At 36.1% G+C, this 18,134-nt stretch overlaps 2 protein-coding genes across 3 annotated transcripts in view; one reads left to right on the forward strand and one right to left on the reverse strand.

The window, feature by feature from the left end:
- Positions 1 to 18,134, forward strand: part of AGPS (alkylglycerone phosphate synthase) — a 139,686-nt gene that overhangs the window by 65,967 nt on the left and 55,585 nt on the right. For both annotated transcript variants that reach the window (XM_004577025.3, XM_058664673.1), the window contains exons 9-11: positions 36 to 161; positions 2,487 to 2,595; positions 10,902 to 11,029. In XM_004577025.3, coding sequence (XP_004577082.2) covers positions 36 to 161; positions 2,487 to 2,595; positions 10,902 to 11,029 — 363 coding nt within the window. The remainder of the gene's footprint in view (positions 1 to 35; positions 162 to 2,486; positions 2,596 to 10,901; positions 11,030 to 18,134) is intronic.
- On the reverse strand, positions 4,425 to 4,855 carry LOC105941819 (selenoprotein K-like). Its single transcript, XM_058664161.1, has one exon. The coding sequence runs from the start codon at positions 4,839 to 4,841 to the stop codon at positions 4,425 to 4,427; it is 417 nt and encodes a 138-aa protein (XP_058520144.1). The 5' UTR covers positions 4,842 to 4,855.

Raw genomic sequence — 18,134 nt, forward strand, 5'->3', positions numbered from 1 at the left:
TTTTCTCTAGTAAAATGTCGCATTTTGTGTTTTAGCTTAAGGAAAGTGGTTATTGTACAGGTCATGAACCAGATTCCTTGGAATTCAGCACTGTGGGAGGATGGATTTCAACTCGGGCTTCTGGCATGAAGAAGAATATATATGGCAATATTGAGGACCTGGTAAATTGCTTTCTAGTTGTAACAACTGATTAATGTACAGACGTTGTTATAGTATGTATGATTTAAAAGCTTTTACAAATTGAGAATTGGAAAAAAATTGAGAATTGGATGGTAGACCTGTTTAAAAGTATATTAAAGTAAGATAATCAAATATAGAAGATGGCACTAACAGATAAAAATGAAGTTGTTATTTAAGGATATCCCTTTTCAGGTCACTAATGTTTAGACTTTGTCCATCTTGTTTCACAGATCTGATTTATAAACTACAAATATTGTTTTTACAAGGCCTGTGAAAACTTGGTCTTAACTCTACCAAGGTTTTTGTTGGTGTATCTATGTGATCTTATCAGTGATGCTTTAGTCCCTTATGTGAATTTGCATTTGTTTTTCTGAAGAAAGATGTTTCTTTATACAAAGAGCCTGATTGAAATTACTCAACTAAATAGTGATATGAAGTATAATGTTTTATATGTACACCATCTCTTTTAGGCTGATGTGCTATTATTTTGCATGGAGCTATGGGCATGCTAAGTAGGAATTAGGTTGGCCTTGTTCCACTTGCAGCTTTTGCAGTGATTAGTTGTATGACCTTATGCAAATTAGGTCATCTTTCTAGATTTAAGTTTCCTCTTCTGTGAAGAACAGAGGAATGATACCTGATGCATAGAGGTGTTAGCAAGAAAGGATAAAATGCAATTCAGTAGTGTCTCTGGTGTATAGCAAGCAGATACTTCATAAATGTTAGTTCCCTTATCCATCAATATTTTAGTAATAGTATTCTAGAACTTAATTTTTTTGTGTTAAAGTGTTCTTATCATTATGCCTTGAGTTGGTTAGCTTTGCTTTTTTTTTTTTAAAGATTTATTTTATTTTTATTACAAAGTCAGATATACAGAGAGGAGGAGAGACAGAGAGGAAGATCTTCCATCTGATGATTCACTCCTCAAGTGACTTCATCGGCCAGTGCTGCGCCGATCCAAAGCCAGGACCCAGGAATTTCTTCCTGGTCTCCCACACTGGTGCAGGATCCCAAGGCATTGGGCCGTCCTCGACTGCTTTCCCAGGCCACAGGCAGGGAGCTGGATGGGAAGTGGAGCTGCCGGGATTAGAACCGGAGCCCATATGAGATCCTGGCGCATTTGAGGCGAGGACTTTAGCCGCTAGGCCACGCTGCCGGGCCCTATCTTTGCTTTTTAAATCTAAAGTTTTATCTTCTTTATCAGCATCATTTGGCACATAAAACCTTGAAGAAGATATTTCTTTGTAGTTAATGCCTAATAATTTAAGATTTTTGTCTATGTTGTGAATATTTATTAATTGTTAACCTTACTCTGTTTATTTTCTTTTCCTGAGAATATTTTTAAAAGTCATATTTTTCTTTTTGTAATTAACCTAAATTTGGTTTCAAGGGAAAGATGAGTCACATCGTTTCGCTATTGCATTATTGACTTTATCAGAGTTAGACAAATATGTGAGAGATGCCTTAACTGCTTTGCCAAATGCTTGATCCTATTCTGTAGTCTTTAAAGAATTCAAGCAACTCTTTTATTGATAATTGTGGTTATTAAACTTTTAATTAACATTTCAATTCTTGATTTGGAAATTACAGAAAACAAATGGGGAAAAATATCCTCTTTTGTAATTTCTTTGATATGTATCTTTAATTCTTTTCTTTAGGTAAGATCCTAGGGGTTGAATTGTTAAATCAAAGAATTTATACATATGAGAGTCTTTGTATTTTTCAGTCAAATTGCCTTATAAAACTTTACACTGTTTGGCATTTCCACCAGCACTGTGAGAGAATCTAGTATTTTATTTTATCATAAGTAATATTTCATTCTTTTCACCCATTTTTACTAGTATGATTGAAGAGGGTGAATTAGACAAGAATAAGGTTTTTTTTTAATAGAATTCTAAGCACCTAGAATGGTGTCTGATATGAGTAGCATTTCATTAATATTGTTAAGTAAGAGAAAGGTGACGTGATTTCTGCTTATTTTTTGAGTCCTTTAGTTCTTGCCATATGAATAACCCCATACTAAATTTGGTTTAAAGGTCTATATTTTTCCATTCTTTAGGTTTTTAAGATATCTAAAGTAGTTAAAATCAAGAGATGTACAAACTTGGAATGATTTTTCTTTTTTTCAGGTTGTGTACAAATTTACTTTGAGTCTGAGATTGCTAAAAAGTATGATTCAGAAGGGCATCACAATTTAATGTTTAACCCAATATTTTAAAAGTAGTGTTTCATGAATATGTGTGTGTACACACACACAAACTCACTCACAGATGTCTAGAATTTATATCGTGTATTGTATTAAACAGGTGGTTCATATAAAAATGGTAACACCTAGAGGTACAATAGAAAAAAGCTGTCAAGGACCTCGTATGTCAACAGGCCCTGATATCCATCACTTCATCATGGGATCTGAAGGTAAATACAACGCCAAATTTATTATGAAAAAAATACAGCTCCATGACTTACTTTTGTGAAAATCTATGATACTGTTGCATCAGATCTTTGAAAGAAAAACATGTTTTATATATTTAAGGAATGGTGAATTTTAAGAGTTACTTCTAATTTAGTGCTTCATAAAATTTTTATTATGAGAACATCTTATTAAACTTCATCTTTTGGTTTTCAATATTTCAATGGAAAACTTGGTCTTCAGAATTTTTTTTGCTAAGAGAGTTTTCATTGAATTTTTTAAACGGTAGTTGTTAGGCCTTGAAGTGGTTTATTTGGCAATTTGTATTCCTTATTGTCATAAAGGACTGAATAAAGGTCAAAGGACTAAATGAAGTGCTTATTTTTTTCTATAATTTTATTTGTTGTTTAAATTTTTAGAAGTAGAATTTAAAATTCTACTGATTCACACGTCCTTTTTCCTTTTTTAAAAAAATATTATTATCATTTTATGATATAGTTCCATAGGCCCTGGGATTTCCCCTACCACCTCCTCAAATCCCCTACGCTCTCTGAGTTCAACCATATCATTACAACCGCATAGTTCCTCATAAACAGTCCTAAATCCATCATTGTGGGCATGGACAATGGCAGAGAGTCCAACATCCCATTGTCAACACACATCCAACAGTTTCACTTTGACTCCATCCTTGATCCGGAAGTAGAGATGCATACTGCACCATATCCTCACATCTGGACATGGCAGTATCCACTACCCAGTTACTGTAAATCCCCCCAAGTGAAAAGCCACAAAACAAAATCAACAGGAAGAAAAGCAAATTTATAATGCCATGAAGTTGAACAACATGCCACTGGATATGATAGTCTTCTTTTAAACTTTAGTTTTTATGACTTTTTATTATGCACATAGTATTCTGGTTTTGGCTAGTACAAGATTGAGTAGAATGTAGTTCTTCTTGTCATCCTAAACATGTAAACTCCTCACAGATCAGATAAAAATTAACTTTCCCCCTTCTGTTTTAGCAAAATAACTGTTCTGTAAGCAAGGTGAATTGCAAGACAAGGTGAACATTTGCTCCTTTCGGTTCTTTGGATGGGAGGGATATTCCTTACATTAAGTGAAATAAAGTAATTTGAAACAAGAAGTTGTTTCTAAGTTAGCAGAACAACTCATTACTTATGTTAGAATGTGGTCCAAGCTGAAAAAGATAGATTTGAAAACAGTTCAATTCAACAGTTACATTCATAAATAAGCTTAGATTTTAGGGGATAAATTCTGAATCTTGGCAGAAAGAAGTAGGCAGAAAATGAACTGTGCACCTCAGTGATGTGACGGAGGTCAGCTGTCGAGCTGATGGCCTATGGTTTAGCTTACATCTTTTCATTGTTGGGGAGTGATAACCAGTGACAGAGGTTTGTCACACCCTGTCACCAGTTTATTCAGTTTATTCTTTTTCTCATCAGCATTCTCTCAAGAGAAAAAAAATGGAAGAATTGCTTTTTATTTCTTTTTTGTTTTACTACTGAATAAATGCAATTTATTTTCAAATGAAAATGACTTAACAATGAGCAGTATTTCAGACTTCCGAAAAGGGGACACTGACAGCGCTAGGACTCAGCCTTTTCTCTTCAGGTTCTGAAGTGGTGGTGGTGGGGTGTGTGTGTGTTTTAAATATATAAAGATGAGGACTCAGTCTTGCAACCTAAAATATTCGCTTATTAAAACTATATCAAGACTTTAATAAACTATACAAAAAGATGAGACAAACATCAGAGTTTATGGAACTGCAGCTTAGCCAGGCCAGATCCCTGCAGGGGGAGTTCCCAGCCTGACGTCATTCGTCTGCGAGGTCACAGGGCGGTTCTGGTGGGGGTGCACACATCCATCCAGGCAGCTGGCTCGGCCAGCTCCATCTCCAGATGGTCTCCTTCTGCCGAGGATGTGCACACCCAGCCGTCTGCTTCTTAGAGCAGACGTTTATCCCTAATCCACTACTCTTGGGGGGTGGGGAGACTGGACTGTGCAGATGATTGATTCGGCTCATTCTGCCTGGAGGGTTTCCTGGCGGCCCTCTTCCATCATCATCTAGAGTCGGACGAGCTCTTTTTCTTTTAACATCTTGCTGAAGCAAAGTTTTGAAAAACGAAACCACAAACTCTGCTATTCCCCAGAAGAAATTTGTTATCAGAGATAATCTCCATGGGGACTGACTCTGGCTGTCCAACACTTGTCCGTTCGAGATGTAGACCATCTTGTCTTGGAGGGTGGGAGTCCTCCACTTTTTATTTCTTAGGTTTATTTGATTTATCTGAAAAATCAGAGTTACAGAGAGAGGGAAGAGAGATATCTGCCATGCACTGGTTCACTCCCTAGATGGCTGCATTGGCTAACATTGGACCAGACCAAAGCTAGGAGTCAAGTTTTTCATCCAGTTCTCCAGGTGGGTGCGGGGGTCCAAGCACTTGCACTATTTTCTACTACTTTCTGGGCACATTGTTAAGGAGCTGGATAGGAAATGGAGTAACTGGATTTCAACGCTGGCCCCCCAATATTCTCTTAGTAAAAGTGAAATGGATGGGCCCAGCGGCGTGGCCTAGCGGCTAAAGTCCTCGCCTGGGATTCCATGTGGGCGCTGGTTCTGATCCTGGCAGCTCCACTTCCCATCCAGCTCCCTGCTTGTGGCCTGGGAAAGCAGTCGAGAATGGCCCAAAGCTTTGGGACACTGCACCCATGTGGGAGACCCAGAAGAGGTTCCTGGTTCCCGGCATCGGATCGGCACAGCACCGGCCGTTGCGGTCACTTGGGGAGTGAAACATCGGATGGAAGATCTTCCTCTCTGTCTCTCCTCCTCTCTGTATATCTGACTTTGTAATAAAAGAAATATATCTTTAAAAAAAAAAGTGAAATGGAAAAAGTCTGAGTCTTCCACATGTATGGGGCCTACCATTGACCAATTACCTGGTGCCTCCAAGGTTATACACATTACTAGGTTACACACGTTGCTAGGAAGCTGGAATTGAGAGTAGAGTCAGGACTTGAACCAAGGCACTTTGGTATGGAATGCAAATACCCAAAGTGGTGTATTGACTACTGCAGCAAATGTTTGCCCCTCAATTCAAACTATAAAAAACAGTTTATTCGAGATAGAGTGCACATATGTGTACCCATCCATTAATTGATCCCCTTCATGTCCACGGTGACTGGATTAGGTTGATGACTGTGAGCTGGGAACTCACTTCATGTTTCCTACATGAATTGCAGGAGCCTAATTACTTAGGCCTGACTGCTATTTCCCAGGGTTTACATCAGCTTAAAGCTGGAGTCAAGATCTGAAGCTCATAGGCTAAATGCTGCTCTGGAACACATACTACTGATGTCTTTATAATTAAAGCCTACTCTCATAAGTCTCAATTATCTTTTGAAGGAACTACATACAACTTTCCATCAATATTTTAAAAATTCTGGTTGCTGTGCATTGTGCTAGTACACTTACAGCCACAGATAGCAGTAGACTATTATACTGCAGTATGATAACTTCTCTGATTGAAGTGAATGCAGGAAAAGTATGGGAAAGGTCAAGTCAGTAGGTCCTAAAGGTTTTCCTCAAGAGCTCATGCTTAAGGTGGTCTGTGAAAGTTAATAAGGAGAAAATAATTCTAGGTCAAGTATATGAAAGAGTGCAGGAACTTGTCCTGCAGAGTAGATAGCAGTGTGTAGGCTTAGAAACGAGAGATGGTCTTGAGTGTCTCGTGTAGTGGGACAGTCTAGGGGCAGAGTGATAGAGGAGATAATTTGATCTTTGCTGCCCTTATCTTAAAGACTGATTATCTCTGTCCTCAATCAATTATTGCATGGTCTGAGGAAGATACTCTTTACAAATAAAACCCCAAAAGTATGATTTGTAAGAAATACACATAATGTATTAACTTGCTACATAATTAGATGTAAAATAGCATATTATGAACCATGAAGTCTGTCAGATCTGGACTCTATTCTGATTCTGCCACTTATATTTTTGTGACTTTTTATAAATGAGGAAATTCTGTATGCCCAATGTCCTCGACCATAAAATGGAAGTATCAGTCTTCTTAAATTTATTGTGAAGATTTAGTGAGATTATACTAAGCAGTTCATGGGTATGTCATAAGTAGTCAGCGAATGTTAATTTTACTACTATTGCTGTAGCTGTTACTCAGCATTGTTGATCATTACAGCCTACAGTCTTTCACCTACTTTTCAGCTTCTATCATTTAAATGCCAAAGCATGTTCAGTGTGATGAAAATTTCAGTATTCGAAGCATTTGAAATTCTGTATATGTTGCTTATTGGTTTGTTTTTTTATTTGAAAAATAGTTAAAAGTACACTTTTTAAAATGACCATAATTTCTTGTGTTTAACTTTACTGTTGCCATTAAATAGATGAGATACTTAGAATAAGTGCTTTCTTGAAGTTTCACTAATCATGCTTTGGTTAAAAAAGCTGGCTTTTGAATATTCTCTGAGTTTTAAAAAGACAGAGAGGAAGATCTTCCATCCGATGTTTCACTCCCCAAATGAGCCGCAACAGGCTGGTGCTTCGCTGATCCGATGCTGGGACCAGGAACCTCTTCTGGGTCTCCCATGCGGGTGCAGGGTCCCAAAGCTTTGGGCCGTCCTCGACTGCTTTCCCAGGCCACAAGCAGGGAGCTGGATGGGAAGTGGAGCTGCCGGGATTAGAACTGGCGCCCATATGGGATCCTGGGGCTTTCAAGGCGAGGACTTTAGCCGCTAGGCCACGCCGCCGGGCCTAGCTTTTATTTTCTTAAGGCTTTATTACTTAAAGGAAAATTTGAGTGGATATATCTTTGGGTTACACTTCCTTTCCTTAAATCTCTTGAAAATGCCCCACCACTGTTACTCTGATGACTTTATATATATATCATTTTAAAAATATTGTCCTTTAAGTATAGCCTGCTTGCCTTTGTATGCTCTCGTTTTGTCTGGAAGTTGTATGGAGTCTGTTTTATTCTCTTTTATTTTCTCTATTTTCAAAGCCTCATGCTTTTGCAATTTAGAGTTGCTTGCCCTGATTCACTTTGCTCTGGTACCAGTGGACTCACTGCAATTCAGATCTTGTTTAATTTCTAGGAAGTTTTTCTGAATTATAATATTGAGGGTTTTTTTTTAAAGATTTATCTTTTACTTTTATTTGAAAGGCAGAGTTACAGAGAGAAGGAGAAACAGAGAGAAAGATCTTGCATCTACTGATTCACTTCCCAAGTGGCCTCAATGACCAAAACTGAGCTAATCTGAAGCCAGGAGCTAGGAGCTGCTTCTGAGTCTTCCACATGGGTGCAGTGGCCTGGGAAAACTTGAGCCATCGTCCGTTGTTTCCCAGGCCAGAAGCAGGGAGCTGGATTGGACTTCATTTTTTAAAAAGCTTATTTTATTTATTTGTAAGGCAGAATGACAGAGAGAAGGAGAGACAGTGAGAGCTTCCATCCACCTATTAACTTTCCAAATGATCACAGCAATCTGGGTGGCACAAGTCAATGCCAGGAACCTGGAACTATATCCCTGTCTCCCATGTGGATGGCAAGGGCCGAGCACTTGGGTCAACTTCCACTGCTTTCCCAGGTCCACTGGCGGGAGCTGGATTGCAAGAGGAACAACTTCAGTTCAAACTGAAGTTTGACGTGTTTGATATGTGATGCGACTTAAACCACTGCCCTGTGAGTGCTGGCCTCTAGACTTTATTTTATATGTGTGTGTGTGTATATATATATATATAAATAAATATATAGGTAGTTGTTCTTTTTGTTTCCTGAGTTTAGTAATGTTTTACTTCTTCTGTTTTGGTTCATAATGTTTTTAATTTTGGAAAAGATCTAAATTTGGATTTTTATTTGGAAGGTAGGGACAGACAGACATCTTCCATGGGCTGTTTTGCTTTCCAGTTGTCTATATCAGTTCAAGTCCCAAGTCCTCAGTTACTCTCACCGTTTTCTGATCTAGTCTTTTAAACCTTTGCTTACTCACTTTCGACATAGACGAGCTTGTCACAGATGGAAGGCTGCAGGGGGTGTGTTGGATTGTTTTTCCTCTTTTTATTTCTAGTTAGAGGTAATCAGAAGGTGACGTTGCTTTTTGCTTCCTAACAATACTGACATTACAGGTCCTGTGTAGCTTTGTTTTCCTGTTGATTTTTTTTTTTAATGCATAATGGTCCAGAGCATTTCCCTTTCTGTTTTTCAGAAACAGTTTCAGATTTGTAGTAGTATAATTCCTGGGAACTGCATACATGTTTCTTTTTTATGGTTCCATTCATTTCCCCCTGTTTTTATGGTATTGTATGTATTACTTATACAGAAGTCACAAACCGAACAGTATACTGATGTAGTTACTACTTTGCGTAATATTGTATGTCTTTTTAAGAATTCGACTGCAGAAAAGAAACAGAATAATTAAACTTTGTTATACGAATCATTTTATTGATGATTTATGGTTTTATTGATTTGTTCTTGTTGAATCAGATTGTTGTCTGGAATCATATCCAGCCCAATGGAGGTTTGCTGTCAACCGCCCTTGTGCTATAATTGATTGATGATTTAAAAAATATGAGTATGTGTATATATATATGTATATAGTTTTATATTTTTGTTAAGTATGAGAAGAAAGAGGAAATACCCATTATCTTATTTTTTGCAGTTATATAATTTCTATTTTTTTTTTAAAGATTTACATATTCTTATTGGAAAGGCAGATTTACAGAGAGAAGGAGAGATACAGAGAAAGATCTATCCGCTGGTTCTCTCCCCAAGTGGCCACAGTGGCCAGAGCTGAGCCAATCCAAAGCCAGGAGCCAGGAGCTTCCTCTGGGTTTCCCACACTGGTGCAGGGTCCCAGGCTTTGGGCTGTCCTGTACTGCTTTCCCAGGCCACAAGTGGGGAACTGAATGGGAAGTGGAACACCCAGGATAGAAACGTTATCCATTAGGGATCCTGGCACGTGCAAGGCTAGGATTTAGCCTCTGAGCTATCGCACCAGGCCCACACAATTTATTTTACTGGCAGTGTGTGTGTGTGTGTGTGTGTGTGTGTGTGTGTGTGTTAATTTGAGTTATTATCTAGGGCAAAGAGTCATCTGCTTTCCGTTTCAAAAAATTCCTTTTGAGGCTTATGTGTGGCATAATGGGTGCCTCCTGTGACACCATCATTGGATTTGGGCACTTTTTCATGTTCTAGCTGCTTCTGTTCCAATCCAACTCCATGCTAATGTCCTGGTGAAAGCAGTGGAAGATGGCCTAAGCGCTTGCCTGCACCACCCATGTAGGAGGCCCTGATGGAGCTCTTGACTCCTGGCTCTGGCTCCATTACGATTCAGTACTGGCCAATGCTGCTATCTGGAGAGTGAACCTGCAAGAGCTCTTTCTTTTTCTGTCTCTCTCCCCCTCTTTCTCTAATCTGATTTTTAAGTGAATAATTAAAGAAGAGCTTCCTTTGGTATTCATTTAAACCTAGTCTCTCAGCAACAAAATATCTCCAGTTATGCTTATCTGGTAATGTCTTCATTTTGATTTGATTTTTGAAATATCTTAGCTAGATGGAACATTCTTAGTGACCATTTGAAATTTTTGTTTTGAGAAGTCTGTGTTCATATTTCAGCTTAGTAAGTAGTTTTTGTAGTAAAAAATAGGCATAAATGTAAAAATAGTTTTGTATAAACATATGAGATGTAACAAAATTTTTTTTCTTTTAATAAGTTGTAATTTTATAAAGACTAGAAATTTTTGAAAAAGGTTACTTTAAAATATTTAAAAATATTTATATAAATCTGATGAAAACATACACTAAACCTTTTTAAAGTTGTAAATAAGTTTATGAATTTAAAAGACAAAGTTAAGAAAAAGAGAGAAAGAGATCTTTTGTATGCTGGTTCATTCCCCAAATGGCCATAGCACTGGGGCTGGGCCATAACCAAAGCCAGGAGCCAGGAACTTCCCGTGGCCCTGGACCCTCCTCTGCTTTTCTCCCAGGCACATCAGCAGAGAGTTGGATTGGAAGTAGAGCAGCCAGACTTGAACTGGTACTTATACGGGATGTAGGTAGTGGCTTTATATGCAATACTACAATGCTGGCCTCCCAAAGATTTTGTTCGTTTGAAATTATAAAATATGATTTTTTTCCTCGAAAGACTTGAGTAGGCATTATTTCCCAAATAGATTAAATTGAGTAATAGAGTGAATTAATAAAGAGATTAAATAGATTTAAATGTGGTTTTTAAAATTATCATGTCATGTATTAGATTATCCAACCCTCCCTTTTTTCCCCAGGAACTCTTGGTGTAATAACAGAAGCTACAATAAAAATCAGACCAGTTCCGGAATACCAAAAGTATGGTTCAGTAGCTTTCCCTAATTTTGAACAAGGAGTGGCCTGTTTAAGAGAAATTGCAAAACAGGTAAAAATGAAATTATACATTTATATAAACATACTATATTTAATAGTCTACATAATTGTGATATATTATAAATAATCTTCATATTTAGTTGTGTTATAATTGTGAGGGTTTTTTTACCCAGTTCTATATGAGAAAGAAGTGTTATAAAATTATTCCTATAATTAGAGTTGCTATTTCAATCAGCAATTTCTTGTTAGACTTACTTCTTGGTTTAAACACAGCTATATAAGTTTAAGCCAAGGTAAGATGGATTGATGGCTTGTGACAACTCTGCCTTTATTGAGTGTTATGTGACTTTTTAAGGTAAGGTATTTTGTGACTCATTAAAATTATATTTTATCTTAAGATATTTTGTAATCAAAAGTAAGCTGGATAGCACTGATCCCAAAATTTAGCAGTTAAATTTTGGGTCATCAGCTTTATCAATTCATAGAATGTTCTCCTAGGCCCCACTTTGGTTTAAATAATTTAAGTAGTATAATATTATATAGCATTTACAATATATTTAGCTGTAATTTTTTAAAAATGAATTTTGTTTTCTTGAAACTCCCTTTTTAAAAATTTATCCTGTTTTTTTTTTTAATACTAGATAATGTTGAGTAGTTTTACTGAAGTGTTTACTTCTGTTTATCATTGGGGAAAGTCCTGCTTTGCTTTAGACATTTGGTTTATTGTTTACGCTACAGTGGTTTATGAACAATTCTTATTTCATTATTTCTTAGCAGGAAGGAAATCAACGAAACAAACTCTAGCCCCCTTCTTCTTGTTTTCCTGAAACTACTGGAGTTCTTTAATCCTTTCCATCAGTTATATCTGAATAAGCTCGTATGGGAGGGAGCTGTTTGCTGTGAGCCGTTTAGTTTGGTTTTTCCAGTCCCCAAAGCTGAAAGGAAGGACATTCTGATGAGACAAAGGCAAAATATCTAGCAAGTCACTCTTACTCATTTTGGACTGCTCCAGTGGAAAATGGCAAGGAGTCTTTCCAGCATTCAAGACTAGATTTTTTTAAATGATTGTTTAACAGGTAGCTAGATTGGAAATGGAGTAGGCAGAACTCAAACTGATGCCCACACGATATCTCCATGTCACAATTTGTGGCGTGGTGTGCCACAACACCAGCCCAAGATAGCTACTATCAGTGTCTCACAGAAATTTAAAATGAGACAAAAATATTTGGTGCCCATAAATATATAACAATCCCAGTGCTCCTTATTTTAGGTACTCAACTTTTTTTCTGAGATGGTCTGACAGTCTTTCTTTTTCTTTTCCTCTTTCTCTCTCTCTCTCTCTGTTAAAGAAGAGATTTATTTGAAAGGCAAAATTACAGAGAGAGATGGGAGGAGATAGAGAACTTACATCTCCTGGTTCACTCCTCATGTGGCTGTGAGAAACTGGGAGCCAGGAGCTTCATCGAGTCTTCCTGTACATAGTTGCAGGGGGCTCAAGGTCTTGAGTCATCCTCTATTGCTTTTCCAGGTGTGTTAGCAGGGAGCTGAATACAAGTGGAGTAGCCAGGAGTTGAACAGGCACCACATGGGATGCTGGTGTTGTGGTCTATGGTTTTGCCTGTTCTGCCACACGCTGGCCACAACAGTGTCTCAGTTCAGAAAGATGGGCTCTTTGATTGCCTGATTTAAATAGTTGACAAAGGTATATTTTGCAATTTTTAAGGTAGCTTCAGTTACGTATCTGTTAATTGCTAGATTTAAAACAGGTCCCTTAATCTTGAATGTCTAATTCTTGGGTAGGAAGAGGCTTCAGAAAGAAAGATGGATTCTGGAATGAACATTCTTGGGACTAGTGGTGGATTACTTTGTTGATATTATTGACAAAAATTACACTTAAAATCTTCACATAAGAGCTTCTAATTCATTAGGACTTTGAGAATATTATGTTATGTTTTTGGGAGCTTGTATATATGGAGCTCGCTAAAATGATAAAATAGCAACATTTAAGGCAGCATTATTAAGTAAATGAGTGAAGATAAGTTTTAGAACTAAATATCTTTTTTATATATAATAAAATAACATCTGAGCACTGAGCGGTAAAATTTGGATGTGTTCTGATAGTTATTTCTAAAAGCTTTGGGTCTACAACATTGAAGAAAATTATAAGTGTATTCAAATTTAAGGTAAGCTGTGTATTAGGAAGGCTTTACAAAGCTTGTAGTTTTGTCTGTGAGCTAATACACTGAAGAGGGAGGGGGGATTTTCTTGCTTTTTTTTTTTTTAAGAAAATAATCAGAAATTCACCAGCTAAAACATAAAATATTTTCTTAAATAGCTCATATTTCTTGGTAATTTCATATTTTTAAATGACCAACTTATTATTCAGGTGTCTTTACTTCATATTGTAATTTATCTTATTTGTTAAGCATTTTATTTTTCCCTTACCTTTATCACACTTGATTATTTCCTATCCAAAAAGGTGTATTAAAATATTTTATTTATTTTTGATTGCCCCATCTACTTTTCGATATTGCAGACATTTCATCTATAACATTGTCTTATGTTTTGTCCATGAAAAATGGTGTCTAATTGGGTCAAAAACCATAACTTTATCATCTTATCACTCAAAGAGTAGAAATGCTGGATTCAAGCATAAGTATTTCACATAGTCTGATGCAGTTTTGTTATGTTATGATTTGATTTGATTGTGATAGAAATGCTTAGAGAAAATGGTGCTATTGAAAAGCACAAGACATCATTTTCCTTCATCCTTAAATCAATAATCCTTTTAGTTACTTAAAATTTTTTGGGGGTAGTCACCTAGTGTCAATTCTAAATTCATTATACAAGCTATGTTGAATACATATCATGAAATCAATAAAGGCAATGCTTGATCAAATGTGGCACTATGTGATTATAAAGCAAATCAAAATGAAAGCTCCCTTTTAGTCTATGATTATAACAGTATGTCTCTGTGTACCTGGTGGTGTGTAATTTCTAGAGATGTAAATACTGTGGATCAGAAAGCTTGCTTTTCTTGAAACTGACTTAGAAGTCTGGATTGAAAATATTTTATCCTCAAGTATTGCTCTTATGAATGAAACAGTTACTAGGAATGATGATTTCTATTTGGAGAAACCAGATCATTTGAGGAAACCTACATATTTTACTTGTATTGTAATACACAGAGAGGTGTTATTGTTTACCTTTTAAATGGATAACATTGTTTTATATTTTCTAGAGACAATTAGAATTTGGAATGCACAAGTCTTGTATCAAGAGCAGTACAGTTTACCATTATTTCTTAAAACACTGTTCTCAGGCAGAAAAATTAAGGAAATTATCACATTTTGGCACTAATCCTTATCCAATTTGGGATTTGGAATTTCACCTGATAGCAGAGAATTAAGCTCCATTAAGATATGTGGTACAGTTTATGATTGTGCCAAATTTCTTGATTGAATAATGAATTGGCTGCTTTTGTAATTCTTCACTGTCATCCCATGGCACTTTCATTTTTGCAGTATTTTCAGACTTGGTTTCTTTTGAATGGGAAACTATTTTGGATGAGTACATTTTGTAAAGGGGCATAGATGATTGTTCTCGAATAGCAAAATAGGTTCTGTGTATACATTCATTGCTGTTCTAACAGAAGCCACTGATGAAGCGAGCTTATACTGACAGCAGCAGGATCCTACTCAGGTCTCTTCTGATTTCTGTCCATATGAGGAATTGTCCTCTTTCAGTATTTCACTGCTCTGCGAGAAACTAGAAGGGAAGAGTTAGTGGAAGATTAATGTGATTCTCTCTTGTAAGTGGCAGTCCAGTACAGTCTCCAACTTTATTCGATGTATGGGTAAGTGATTTTTAAGACTTTCTTGGAAAATAGATTGCCTTTGGTAGCCTCTTGAGAGGAGGACAGATAGTGTTTTTTTGTTTTTTTGTTTTTTTGTTTTTTTGTTTTTACCAGAATACATGTGTCAAGTAAAACATTTTATTATTATCTTTTATTGTTTACCTGCAAGTGACAATATCCTCATAAGGTTTCAAGGGAAAATTGAATGTTAGAACAAGCTTAAAAGCAATTTTCCAAATTTAGGGTTTCTAATTTGTGTTTTCAGTGAAAATTAGGAGTTATATATTATGATACCAAGAAAGAATATTTGTTACAATAAAAGAAAAAAAACCTGAATGTTTGGGATGAATTAGTTCGTATTGCTCTGGAGACTTTTTCAGTATCAGAATTATGTTACTAGGACTTTAAGATGAAAAGCAGCTTTTTCTCACACAAATTTTGACAAGCAGTGGCTATTTCTGCTGTCACTTTTATTTTAAATGGCTTAAACTGATAACTTTTTTTTAGCAAATTTATATTATAATTTGAGAAGAAATAGGTCGTTCATGAGCTATTCTTTTAAACTTAAATTTATCCTGTGGGGGTTCAATTAAGTTGAAAGAAGTCAAGTGCAGTATTTGCCTTACTTAAACACTGCAAGTTTCTTATATTCAGCAGTAGATCTCGAGAATGTTTGTAAAAGACAGGAAGTAGAGATGTCATTTTAAATCATCCTTTAGTGTCATACAGAAGAGGCAGAGAGAATAATCCTAGTCAGTTTTTGGTATAGTTGGACTCTGTTATTGTGTGACCTAAGAAAAGGAGGCTAAGTAATAACACATGTTCACCCCCAGAGCCTACTCAAAGGGAGTTGTTTTACCTGCATTAAACTGAAAGTGTGTGAAATTAGGCAACTGGTTAGGATTCACTTTGGCTTCCTTAGTATAAGTGGGACGATATATCCCCTGGGTAATATATTATTTCCAGAATACAAAGAATTCTTGGTTTCTCTAAAACCAAGAAATAATTATTTTGGGGCTGGGGAGTTTCTTGCGTTTACATTATAGATTCCTAGCTGTAAACTAATAGTGTGTCCTTTCCAATATGACTGAGCAGTAATACCAATGGCCTTTTAAATACTGTGTGATTTTTTAAAAATATGTTTTAGGGTTTTTTTGTTTTCGTTGTTAAATTTTTATTTTGAACTTTTGAATTTTGTGGAACAGTTTTGTAGAGACTGGGATTCCCTGCCAAAACCTTGCACCTCCCGACAGATTTTCTCCATGTTGCTACAGTATTACTGTCCTTCATAAAGGAGTCATGATTCCAGTCTGTTATTTAAGTTTTGTGATATGAACTCTGGCTTAGTTAGATGTCTACATTTTGAGTTTTTGCGTATATAAACATAAGTTTAATGGATTTCTCTTGTTTGAATCTTAAAGCCTTTCATTGTTAAATTTAGCTTTGCTTTTCATATGACGTGTTGTGTTCTTCACAGCCAACACAGTGCTATAAAGTTACCGTCTCTTTGCACTCATTAGGGATATTGCTTATAATGATAAATTCTGTTTCAATTTTTGTGTAGCATTGCTCATAAGGTTTAGAATTAAAGCATTTCCATCTGATATGTGATTAGTAGATGATCTTCAATATATTCTCTAGGCCTAAAAATGTGTACTGTTTTAGAAGCTGCACAAAATAATTAATTTATCCCTTGAAGTAATATCTCCACAAGAACCTATTCAAAGGGAGTTTATAAAATAAACCTGTTAGTTAAAAGAAGTTGCATTGCTTGGCTATAGTACCAGACATGGAAGATCATTCAATCTTTACATGTTTTAATTTATTCTTAAGGAGTTAGAATAGTAGAAATCCTATAGATATTTGAAATATGTGTTAATATCGAGCTTCTATTGCCAGGAACTATAAAGAGATTTCTTATCAAATAATGTATCATCAGAAGCACAAGTTCTGATTTTTCTCTGTGAAAAATAAGGAAACTATGACTTAGTTTCAGAAAAACAAGTTCTGCAGAAATCTTTAAATATGTTTGTTTCTGGGGCTGTGTTTTGGATTGAGAATTTTCCACTTTTTGTTGGTGTAGGGAACTACTAAATAAGAGTTTTGTATTTTGTATTATATTTTGTGTTTTCCAGCTTGTACATGAATGCTTCAAGAAAAGTCATGGGGAAAATGGAATTAAAAGTAGTTTATTTTGGTGTGTGCTTGTTTTTGAAGTCCATGTGTATTTTTTCATTTGCATTTTCCATGAACCTTTGAAAGACCTCTCAGATACATCAGTTTCAGTTTGTTTTTGCACAAAATAAGCTTACCATTTAATTCCATTAGCCGTTAGCACTTTGAAGTATCTTTTTATATTCAATTAAGTTTCCCATTGTAGCATACATAGAAATTGCCAGCAATTTTACTAAAATTGTCTTTTATGTACATTTTGAGTTCATTGTAGTTATTTCCTCATTGCTCAAGGAAAACAGTGGTAGTGATAGTTACTAATTAGCACAAAAGTTTTTCATATCTTTACAGACAGTTTAACAGAGGTAAGTGCACTTGTCTACAGGTCATGTGATATAAGAGACTCTAGTAAGAACACGTACTTATTTTCACTGACTCCAGTAGGAACGATTGTGTTTGAATCTCCTAAATTCTCTTAACTATCATTAACATACCATGAAAATTGGTTAAAATGTATTATCTCCCTCTCAGGTTGATTCTAATCACCTACCAGCAGGGGTCACTTTAACTTAAGGCCCTCTCATGCCTCTTCCTGTAACAATGGAATACAGTTCTGTTACCCAGCATGCTTGAATTGCACAGCAGTGAGTTTAGAGCTGAAGTCTCAGAATATGTGCTGTCTCTAACTTTCAGAAACAATGTTGTGAGATTTTTTTTTAAATGCACAAAATTAGGTTTTAATAATAGAAACAATCTCAACTATAGCTGTGGTCACTCAGATTGAATTTTACTGTAAGTTGGTCTTTGGTGATACAAACTTTAGTTGGTTTGAGTGGAATCTTTTTTACAGGAATGTTGACTGCATTAAAAATTTGTTTTAAAGACTTGTTTATTTGGAAGAAACAGAGACAGATCTCCCATCATTTACTTCACTGCTTAAATATCCACAACAGCTGAGACTAAGGCAGGTCAAAATCAGGTGCCAGGAACTCAGTCTGGGTTGGTTGTGTGCATGGCAGGGATTCAGATATCTGAGCCATCACCTGTTGCTTCCCAACTCGTGCATTAACAGAATGCTGGAATTGGGAGTGGAGTAGACTTGAACTCAGTACTTCAGTATGGGATGTGG

Source organism: Ochotona princeps, chromosome 5, assembly GCF_030435755.1.
Source record: "Ochotona princeps isolate mOchPri1 chromosome 5, mOchPri1.hap1, whole genome shotgun sequence".
Classification (NCBI taxonomy): domain Eukaryota; kingdom Metazoa; phylum Chordata; class Mammalia; order Lagomorpha; family Ochotonidae; genus Ochotona; species Ochotona princeps.